The sequence below is a fragment of the Culex pipiens genome, chromosome 3, assembly GCF_016801865.2.
Source record: "Culex pipiens pallens isolate TS chromosome 3, TS_CPP_V2, whole genome shotgun sequence".
Lineage (NCBI taxonomy): Eukaryota > Metazoa > Arthropoda > Insecta > Diptera > Culicidae > Culex > Culex pipiens.
In genome coordinates, this window is record NC_068939.1 from 94,268,910 (window position 1) to 94,280,971 (window position 12,062).

Below are 12,062 nucleotides of genomic sequence, written 5' to 3' on the forward strand. Positions count from 1 at the left end.
TCGTAAGAAAAAAGTGTTCCGAATTTGTGGATTTCAAGGGTCAAAGTAATTCTTCAAAAACTTCATATAAAAATTAAAATTTGCAGATGTTCGATACAGCATTCGAAAGATCGCAAGAAAAGCTTTCAAATGAAGGTAAAAGCGAATCATTAAGTTCAATTATCGATTTGCTATGATTTTTTGAACATTGGCCGATCTGGAAACCGTTCCGAATATGTGGGATGACTGTACTCAATTTCCTAAAATTTATATTTTTTAATTTTCAATATTTTTTTATGTTTTAGAAGACCAAAACCCACAACTTATGGTATGAAGTTATACGTGAAATTTTCCGAACTTTTCGAAAACAATATTTTCATTGAGAGACTAACTTTTCAAAAAGCTAAAAATCCAATATTAAGCACTTTTGAATTGTTAGTCGTGTTAGATCGGAAAATTTCACGAATGTTTAATTTTTTTACATTGGAAATCGGACGATTAGGGGAAATATACCCTTCTAATCAAACACCTATCTTCATCATATATGGAGAGTTTGATGCTCGATTAAAGCTCCAAAAATACTGTTTAGGCTATAAACTTATCAGCAACAGCACCGCCTCGAATGAGCACGCAAATGTTTGCCATTTACTGGCCAAAAAGATCAAATTTATTGCACTATTGATCATAATTTCTATTTTGCGAAACCATTTCTCATCAATTTGTCAGCACACAGATCCACACGCAAGATGAGAGCTTAACCGCTTAACGAAAGTTGGCTTCAATATCTTTTAACTTGCGCTAACGTTTTCAAAGTGCCTAAGATATGAAATTGCTTCCAACTATCGGCAATATGTTCTTTTGAACATTAGTTAGTCACTCACTTGAAAAATAATCTCGAATCATGCAAATAATTAGCAAGCGCCATAAAAAAAAAAAAAAAAACAAACGCGCCAATTATTTTGACGTTTGACTTTCGACGACCCATCCCAATCGAAGGCTGAAGAAAATCGAGCGAGAAACGAAGGCAAATAAAGAACAAAGGGTGGCCACTAACACCACCAGCAGCGCTTGTTAGAGTGAACCAGTGATGCCAGGAAACTTTCTCTATAAATACTAATTTTCGTGAGTGTTCGCTTGAAATTTCATCACAATTGGCAGCACTAAGCAGACTCAAAAGAGCGCTGGAAGAAAAAAGAATTAAGCTGAAAATAGAAAAATGGCCGTGGCCAAATGCATTGTTGTCTGATAAGAATACATTTTGGAAATATTTTTTTAAATGCTTGTAAAAGGAATAGAATAACTTTTAGTAAAAGTGAAAATAAACAGAAAAGTTTACAAAAAGTTGCTCTACTTGGTTTACACTCCAAATTATCCAGCATCATTCAAACGCGTCCTCTTATTAGGCTTAAAAATGGGTATATTTCCCCTAGTTGCTGAGAAATCAGCATTAGAAAATGGAAGGTTTTTTGGGTTAAACTTGAAGAAAGCAATTAAAAATAAAGGAAATTATTTTTTTGAGATGTCTTGTCTTTGTCTTTTCTTATTGACTCTCCGAAACGATAAAAAAAAATCAGTTTTCATTCCATATCAAATTCAGACTTGTCAAGAATCTCATTTCAATAAAAACAATCTTATCTCCTTGCCCGTTCATATCAAGGACAGGTACAAACAGATAAATCTTCACACTCTCACTTTCCTCCCGTCGTAATGGATTGGACCATGAAAGTTAAGTGCAATTTGTATTACAATGAGAAGATACGGCCCCGCCACTCCCAGCATCCACACATCTGCTGGAAGGTGGGATGCAGAACGAAAACGATAATTTAAACATTATTGCCTTCATCCATTCAACTCATGTGACACAGGACTGCCAGTGCTGCGCTGGTGGTTTCCTCCTTCCACCCTCGTCGCGACATCATTGGAAGGACTTTTGAAATGGCTCCTGAAATCCTCAGAATGACTTAAAAGTTTGAGCATTACGCTTGAGCCATTGCACTGTGGGCAATATATTGAGTCAATGTCGAAACTTACTCGTATCGTTTGAAAGTAGATATATTTTTCGATTCTTACACATTGTTTCAAAAGGATGTTTTATCTTATCTGTCACATAAAACGTATTTTTCATGTTTTTTATCATGTCTTTCCCTAATCAAAAATTATGTGTAAAATAGGACACACTTTAATTTTCCGTCTAAATCCTCCCACAGTCCGTAATCATCCGGTCTGATTTGCCAACTAAGACCCGCGATCCCAAGCGATCAGGAGTAATTCAACCCGAGGGTAGTGCCGTGGGGAAAAAGGGGATGCCAAACTCTGTCCTCATGTGTAGTAGTAATAATGTACGTCTGTTCCGCCGGCGACGACGACGACCCACTGCCAAAGTCACAGGGAAAATGTTTTTTACAACGAAACTTTTCTGTGTAAATTTCGTGCGCTATTATGTGACTTTGACTCTTTTACTCGGTACACCATTTGGCGCACACAAACACTCATGCACACGAACTTCTGGCTGAGATGTCTGATTTGGAGCTTTATGACCTATCCTGGTTGATGCTTTCACCCGTTTTCAGTTTGATGGAAATGTTTCTTTTACGAAAAGCGAAACTTTACTTGTACTAGGTGTATAATTTTATGCTACATTGTACACGAGTTTCCACTTTTGCATATGTATGTAGGTTAGGGTGTAACAAAATTTACTTTTTGCTGATATTCTACAGGTTTTGTTTCGTTAGGTGTAGTCGTCGTTGTCTTGCTATCTTATTGCATGTGCAATTTGGGGCTAATTGAGTTAAGGACGCTAGCTCACAATGCCTCACTATTTGACCTTCACAGATCCCCAAAATTTGATTTAGGGCGTCCAATTTTCCCGGGTTTTGAATTTCTCGGGAAACGGGAAAAATATTTTTGAAATCCCGGGTGTAGCTGACGGTGTCAGATTTAGTTGAAGTTGAATTAACCGAAATGTTTTCAGTTATTAGAAAAAGCTTACTCGCGCTTCCTGTGACGCAACAATCACGAAAATCAAGAAATTCCCAAGCGGTGTCGGGTAATTTAGAAGAAAGATTTATTTTATTACATTTCCTGTAAGAAACACGAAATCCAAGAAAACCACTATCGACAGGAAAGGCAGCTAGGTTTCTAGGAACATCAGAAAACCCTTTTCAGAAGTACAAATCAGAAGGTTAAAATTCAAACGAAGACATAACCATATATCCTGCAAGTTTATCAGGTCCTAGAATCAGAAACATGAAAAGACGGTATTGTCCGCACAGAGCTTGAGAACAAGCATCCGAAGCATGTTCGCGCACCTGAATACAAAGTAGCACGTATAGAGTGAAAGGGACGATCGAGCAAACGGATTAATCGATCAAAGCAGAGAGAAAGTAGAAATTGAGCGAACGACGCCACTAGAATAGAGAGGACAAAACATAGAACAAACTAGACCGCCGCGTAAGCGAGATATACAGGCTATGCGCGTATGGAAGAAAAGGACAAAAGTCCAGGAGAGAGGTTTAGAACAAGAGCGAAATCTCTTGATTGAGAGCATTGAAAAATTGTACTTAATTTAAGGAACTATATAATGTAACCGAAACTTTTTAATAAACAGTCACTTTTTAATCACCAGTTTGTTAGTTTACATCCTCGAACTTACGCCGGGTTAATTTACTAATAATCCGAAAATAATGTTATTGAAGTAATGCACTGCACATTACATTTTATGGTGGCTCCCCAGAGAGGAAAAGTACAAAACTGGTGATGGTTCAAAAGTAAGGACCAAGTGTTTGTGGAATTTGCCGAGTTTTCACAAAATAGTGACTCATGAGCATGAGCATGAGCATGAGAGACCACCCATGGTTGTCCTTCTCCGTTGCTGAACAGGACCGTAATATCCTATCAACACAACCGGTCATACGCTTCAACGATCAAATAATGTTTCCCTTATCAACAGCATGCATGAATGCGCTGAAAAGATAAAACATCACGATCATCAAAACTAGAGCCGTTGCTAATAGGAAACAGTCGTTGGCCACCAACGGCGCCCGCCATGTCAGTTTGTAGATCTCGAGGGGATGGGACGGGAATGTTAGTTAGCACAGGCTGCTACCAAGGGTGGGTTCTATACGATATCCACACCCCCGCGTGTGCCGGAAAACTACTTCTACTTGGGATTTTGTTAGTGGGAAAGGGTAATGGCCAGGATTCATCATAGAGGATGATGATGTGGCCCAATAATCAATGAATTTCGTTGAGTTATAGGGTGATGTATTATGTATTCTCAAGGCAAACAATCGGATGATGCGGATGAGACCATTCCCGGTTATTTGGTGTTGAGTTTAGCATAAATGATTCAATCTTAGACAGCCGGCTGTGGAAGGATAGAATCAAAATTATGTGTAATTAAAAGGTGAAATATTATACTCAGCGTAACACATTTACGTAGAGTTGACCTGAGACTATTTATACTTTAATGTTTTAATAAGATGAGCGACCAATTAATTACTGGTGAGTTATGAGTTATCTGAAGGACTTGAACAATCGCGTTGAAACAATATTTGTCACCGTGCTTTACGAGCTATAATGCTAAAAAATGATTTCGCGGGAAACGAATGGTCAAATATAATTTATATTATGCTAACGCAATTAAGAACGAATCAACCCATGAAACAATCGCGAATCATAGAACAAAGAAACCCGACTGACTAACGAGAAAGACGATCGCGATATTGAACTTTACAATCTAACTAAGAAGAAAAAAAAAAGGAAAAAAAAGCCACGTCAATAGAAAGGAATAGACAAACATACAGGTCACCACAAAACGTACTGCCTCAACTGTCATCGTGACAACCAGAGCCAGCCGCACCTTCACACACACACACGCACGCACTCACCCGGCAAACTCACCGACGACGAACGACGCGAAAAAACATGAGACCCGACGGACAGGCATCGCAAAACGGACTGGCTCAACTGTCATTTTTTCAACCATAGCCAGCCGCAACTTCACACACACACACGCGCACTCACCCGACAAACTCACCGACGACGGACGACGCGAAAAACATGCGACCCGACGGACAGGCATCGCAAAACGGACTGGCTCAACTGTCATTTTTCAACCAGAGCCAGTCGCAACTTCACACACACACGCGCGCACTCACCCGACAAACTCACCGACGACGAACGACGCGAAAAACATGCGACCCGACGGACAGGCATCGCAAAACGGACTGGCTCAACTGTCATTTTTCAACCAGAGCCAGCCGCAACTTCACACACACACACGCGCACTCACCCGACAAACTCACCGACGACGAACGACGCGAAAAACATGCGACCCGACGGACAGGCATCGCAAAACGGACTGGCTCAACTGTCATTTTTCAACCAGAGCCAGCCGCAACTTCACACACACACACGCGCACTCACCCGACAAACTCACCGACGACGAACGACGCGAAAAACATGCGACCCGACGGACAGGCATCGCAAAACGGACTGGCTCAACTGTCATTTTTTCAACCATAGCCAGCCGCAACTTCACACACACACACGCGCACTCACCCGACAAACTCACCGACGACGGACGACGCGAAAAACATGCGACCCGACGGACAGGCATCGCAAAACGGACTGGCTCAACTGTCATTTTTCAACCAGAGCCAGTCGCAACTTCACACACACACGCGCGCACTCACCCGACAAACTCACCGACGACGAACGACGCGAAAAACATGCGACCCGACGGACAGGCATCGCAAAACGGACTCTTTTCACAAAATAGTGACTCATGTGTAAAAAGTGAGAAGTAGTTCACTTTCCTTCGGCCGCGACCAACGTCTAGGTTGACTCGTGTTCATCAAAATCCGATCAAGTGCCACGTGCCGATCGGTCGCCTTCAACATACGGTTGGAAAAGTGCGTTCGTCAAAATCCGGACAAATCTGTTCGGTCACACCCGAATTGCGGATAAGTGTGCCTGGTCCGGACATCGAATAAGTCCGGTTAGATATCAATAGTCAGCAACTGTCGTGTTCACTGGAAGAGCACGTTACAACGAAGAAATCCGGTCAATTAGAGATTGCCCGGTCGCATTCGACATCAGGTCGAGCTTACATGCGCCAAGGAGTTTCATCAGTGAATCGTCAATCGAAGCTGATCAATCTGAAGGAAAATCTATCGTCGTGTGGACAACGAGACATCGAAGCATCACATCGAGCATAGCAGAATCAGCAACGCAACGAGCATCGCAACGAGCAGCGTAACGAGCAGCAACGAGCATCGCAGCATCACCATCGCAACGAGCTACAGCAGAAAAGTAGTAAGTCTACAACGTTAGCCCGTAAGAAGTGATCAGTTAGGAAAAAATCGCAAATTTACCAAAAAGAGTGTAAAGAAGCAATATGGCTTCAAAATTGTTCAAGTTTAGTGGCAATACGAATGGTCACTGTCAGCTTTGTAATGATGCTGATGAAAAGGATAAGATGATAGGTTGTGACGATTGCCAACATTGGTTTCACAAAAGTTGTGCAAATGTTCCAAAAGATCCACCCAAGAAACAAGAATGGTTTTGTCCAAGATGCGTGACCATCGCGGAAAAACTTAGAGGAAGTGTAAATCCAATTATCGAAATGATGGAAGCACAAAAGGAAGCATTCCGTTACATGTCCAATAAGAGTACTAACAATCAGGTAGCAACCTTAAAAGAAATGATGGATGCATTTAAAGCATCATTGAATGTTAAAAATGAGCAACTCGAAAATCAATCTGCAATGGTAGTTGATAATCCAAGTGGGGAGGCTGCAATCCTCCAACTTAACAAAATTGTGACCAGACAAGCCCTCATGGACTTGCCTGATTTCGACGGGTCTTATAAGGTATGGCCCAGGTTTCAGAGTATCTTTGAAACAACTACAAAAGAAGGAGGCTTCAGTGATGTGGAAAATCTGAACCGCCTAGAAAAACATTTGAAGGGACAAGCCCTGTTTCACGTAGAGTCTCTGTTGACAGATCATACAAATGTTCCACTAATTATGAAATCCTTGAAGGAACAGTTCGGTAACGTCCGATTCCTTTATGAAGGATATTTAAAAGATGCACTCAGTCTTAAAAACCCAAGTGTGGAGAACCCACAATCAATGATTGATTTTGTAACTTCGATCGAGAACTTAGTTACAAATATCAAACTGCTGAAACAACCTGATTACCTGAAGGATCAAAGGTTGATACAAGATCTGGTAGCAAAACTACCATTCAATTTGCGTCAGCAATGGCTGAAATCGTTGCTTGAAAAAGAGAAAGCAGTGAATTTGCTTGAAGCAAATAAATTGCCTGATTTAGAATCGTTTTCTATATGGCTAAAGGACCATAAGTCATTGGCAACCATGATGATGTCGTATAAGACGGGAGAATACTCTCAACCAGGGAACCGCGAAAGGTTCAATAGAAGAGAAAAATTGAATGCTCATTTGGATATAAAATCAGACAAAAGATACAAGTGTTTCTCATGCAATGAAACAACTCATAGAAATGCTGAATGTCCAGTTTTCGCAAAAATGGATGTCGCTAAAAGAATAGAAAGTGTGAAGCAAAATAGACTTTGTTTCGCTTGTTGTAACTTCTCGAACCATAATTCGAGAAACTGCCAGAACCCTAGGAAATGCAATATTGCTGGGTGTAAGATAAACCACCACCCAATGCTTCACGAAACCAAAAGAACTCCTACCGTGGAGAAAAAGTCTGAAAATACAGCAAATCAAGTTAACCACCATGATAGGAATGATAGTAGTGTGTATTATCAAATCATGCCGGTGGTATTATCAAATGGAGATAAAAGAGTTAGGGTTTTAGCTCTTTTAGATCTCGGTTCATCTACTAGTTTGTTGCTAGATGATGTAAGAAAAGAATTGGCCATAAAGGGCACTAAGAAACCCTTAGCTCTTTCATGGACTGATGGAAACGTACAAAACGATGAGAACAGTCAAGAGATTACAGTTAGTATCGAAGGCTGTTATGGAAAAACTTACGAGTTACGAAAAATGCGTACTATCAGTAGCATGTCACTACCCGAACAGTCCTTAAATAAGGACAAGATGATTAAACGTTATCCGCATCTGAAGGATACAAATTTGAAAAGTTATGGAAAAGAATGTCCAAAACTTTTAATAGGCTTGCCACACTCGTTCGTTATTCAAGGATTAGAATCAAGAGTAGGCAAATTCAATGAACCCATTGCAAACAGAACCAGATTAGGCTGGGTCTTGCATGGCAAGGTATCTGGGAATAATTCCAATAAGAACTCCAATGGGAGACATACAGTCGCGTTGCACAAGGAAGTGCAGCATCATGAAACATCCATAAATAAAATGAAAAGTGTATTCCTACCAAAAAGTAATTTGTCGAAACCTCTAATTGCAAGAATTGAGGAAACAGAAAGCGTAATTGAAGAAGCGCATAACAAGAATGGCCATTGTGAAATTGGTCTACAACACGATGATAAAGAATTCAAAACGGAAAATCCAACGAAGAGAAATATTTTATCCACGATTATGAGAGTATATGATCCATTGGGATTAATTTCAAACATTACAATTCAAGGTAAAATATTTATGCAAGAGTTGTGGAAGTTGGGGTTAGAATGGGATGAACCAATTCCAGAAGATTTGAATGAGTCCTGGAATCATTGGTTAACTAAACTTTTAGCTACTAAAAATATCAAATTTCCAAGACAACAAACTGAAGTAAATCTATCAGCAGCAAAAGCACGTGTTGCCCTCAACAAGATGCTGTCCATTCCACGTCTTGAATTATTAGCAGCAGTATTAGGAACTCGAATCGCGGAAAATATAATGAATGAACTAAGATTGAAAATCGACAGAACCATATATTGGTCTGATTCGAAGACAGTGCTAGCTTGGATACAGTCTGATGCTAGATCATATAATGTATTCGTAGGATTACGAATTAGTGAAATACTCGACTCTACAACCATATCTCAATGGAGATGGGTAGACACGAACAACAATCCAGCAGATGAAGCAACGAAGGTTGTAACAAAGGAATCCATTTGGATGCATGGTCCAAATTTCCTAAAGTATCAAGAAGAAAACTGGCCTGTAAAAGGAAAACGTTTTCAAACAAATGAAGAATTGAAGCCAGTTCATATCATAAGGGAATGCAAAATTCCAAACTATAGTTACATTCAAATAGAATGGTGTTCCGATTGGAGTCGTTTGAAACGAGCCATCGGTGGTATAATGAAAATGATCGTTTCGAAAGCTAAGAATATGGCCTACGAAAATACATTGCTTAACAGTCTGGACCCGAAGCCTGATTTTTCTGTTACATTCTTATTGGAATTTCATATAAACTGTAACGGGGATTGCAGGCACCGGGTCCTGACTATTAAAGAAGATTTCTGTGAAGCTGAAATCGTTCTGATTAAAAAGGCTCAGTGGGATAAGTTCCCGAGCGAAATGAAGTCATTAACATTTGAATTGCCAATTGAGAAAAATAGTTCTCTTAGAGGTCTCACACCGTTCCTTGATGAAAAGGGAGTGATGAGGTCGAGAGGAAGATTGGAAAATGCTGACGTGCTAAACTACGCAGCTAAGTTTCCAATTATATTACCGAAAGATCACCATGTTAGTAAACTCATACTGAAATATTACCACGAGAAATTCTACCATTTGAAACTGGATGCGTCAATAGCATCAGTTAGACAAAAGTACTGGATAATTGACATTAGAGCAACAATGAAGAAAGTAAAGAACGCATGTCAATTATGCAAAAATAGATCGGCGCAACCTCAGCCACCCATAATGACTGCGCTTCCGTCATACAGAACAATTCCATTTGTTAAACCGTTTACTTATGCCGGAGTAGATTACTTTGGGCCGGTAAATGTCTCTATAGGGAGACGAGTTGAAAAACGTTGGGGAGTAGTATTTACTTGCCTAATAACAAGAGCAGTTTATTTGGATCTGTCTCGTAATCTGAGTACAGATGCCTTTTTTATCTGTTTGAAAAATGTTCAATCAAGACGAGGTAGAATTATGCAATTGTACAGTGACAATGGAACAAATTGCATTGGAGCAAATAATGAAATCAAAAGAATCCGTCAGAGATTAGCAAGCGAAGGAATTGAATGGTTCTTCAATCCACCTTCAGCGCCTCATTTTGGAGGTGTTTGGGAAAGAATGGTAAAAGAAGTCAAAAGTATTTTAGCATCGGTGCAAGAAACTATGCCAGAAGATGTTCTACGAGGCTTACTCATTGAAATTGAGTATATCATAAATAGCAGACCGTTGACTCATATTCCACTGGAGTCAGAAGACGACGAAGTTTTAACACCATATCACTTTCTGATAAATTGTTCCGGTGATATGGAACCAATGTTAAATGATGTTTCAAAAGGCGAAGCTCTACGAGAGCAATGGAAAAGGTCCAGCCAGTTGGCAAATAACTACTGGAACCGATGGATAAAAGAGTATTTACCCAGTCTTACAAAGAGACCAAAATGGAATCAAGAAATGAAACCAATTGAAGTTGGAGATATTGCTATAACTCCTGATGAAGAGAACAAAGGAAAGTGGATCAAATGTTTGGTAACCGACACAAGACCCGGAAAAGACGGGATAGTAAGATCAGTTAGAATCAAAACAGCATCAGGAAAGTATTTGACAAGACCAGTCGTGAAATTAGCCGTTCTCGACGTCAAGCGTAAACAAAGGAATGCATCAGATGATGATGGCAATAAGAAAATCGAAATGAAAGATGATAAGCAAAATGATGATAAGTATGGAATGATAAGAAGGTATTCAGCATATATATAGTAAAAGCAAATAAATCATATTATTTTTCCTATATTAATTTCATCTTTCAAGTAATACATAAATGTAAGGAAAACATATTCAACAATACCCATAAGGATAAGGAACAATTTACTCATGTAACAACTCCAACTAAATTCATATTTGTGGTAAACCTACGGATGTAGATTTACGGGGTCCGGTGTAGCTGACGGTGTCAGATTTAGTTGAAGTTGAATTAACCGAAATGTTTTCAGTTATTAGAAAAAGCTTACTCGCGCTTCCTGTGACGCAACAATCACGAAAATCAAGAAATTCCCAAGCGGTGTCGGGTAATTTAGAAGAAAGATTTATTTTATTACATTTCCTGTAAGAAACACGAAATCCAAGAAAACCACTATCGACAGGAAAGGCAGCTAGGTTTCTAGGAACATCAGAAAACCCTTTTCAGAAGTACAAATCAGAAGGTTAAAATTCAAACGAAGACATAACCATATATCCTGCAAGTTTATCAGGTCCTAGAATCAGAAACATGAAAAGACGGTATTGTCCGCACAGAGCTTGAGAACAAGCATCCGAAGCATGTTCGCGCACCTGAATACAAAGTAGCACGTATAGAGTGAAAGGGACGATCGAGCAAACGGATTAATCGATCAAAGCAGAGAGAAAGTAGAAATTGAGCGAACGACGCCACTAGAATAGAGAGGACAAAACATAGAACAAACTAGACCGCCGCGTAAGCGAGATATACAGGCTATGCGCGTATGGAAGAAAAGGACAAAAGTCCAGGAGAGAGGTTTAGAACAAGAGCGAAATCTCTTGATTGAGAGCATTGAAAAATTGTACTAAATTTAAGGAACTATATAATGTAACCGAAACTTTTTAATAAACAGTCACTTTTTAATCACCAGTTTGTTAGTTTACATCCTCGAACTTACGCCGGGTTAATTTACTAATAATCCGAAAATAATGTTATTGAAGTAATGCACTGCACATTACACCGGGAATTCCCGGGTTTTTTTTAAACATTCATAAAATTTATATTTTCTTTATATTTGTTATGTTTTCAAGCTTAAAATCATAGAATTAGCTCAATTATATTAATTGGTGAAAATCTACACTTCAATCTAAACATATACGACAGCTTTTAAATAGTTACATAAATGTAAATCGGCATAAATGTCAGAGGTTTGTATGAGAACACATTATTTAAACTTTTTCAAATCTATTTTCAAGACATTAAAATATATATTTTCATCTATCAACAAAATAAATT

The 12,062-nt window shown here is 39.3% G+C and overlaps 2 protein-coding genes across 7 annotated transcripts in view; both read left to right on the top strand.

The window, feature by feature from the left end:
- Positions 1-12,062, top strand: part of LOC120413376 (uncharacterized) — a 266,874-nt gene that overhangs the window by 60,336 nt on the left and 194,476 nt on the right. The window lies entirely within an intron of this gene.
- On the top strand, positions 7,652-11,505 carry LOC128093281 (uncharacterized). Its single transcript, XM_052709504.1, has 2 exons — positions 7,652-9,290; positions 9,387-11,505. Exons 1-2 carry the CDS (start codon positions 7,673-7,675, stop codon positions 10,808-10,810), a joined length of 3,042 nt encoding a protein of 1,013 aa, XP_052565464.1. The 5' UTR covers positions 7,652-7,672; the 3' UTR covers positions 10,811-11,505.

Coding starts and splice junctions, on each gene's coding strand:
- LOC128093281 (XM_052709504.1), top strand. CDS start 7,673: ATGCTTCACGAAACCAAAAGAACTCCTACCGTGGAGAAAAAGTCTGAA. Junction 9,291..9,386: donor CGAAAATACATTGCTTAACA/GTCTGGACCCGA, acceptor TGACTATTAAAG/AAGATTTCTGTGAAGCTGAA.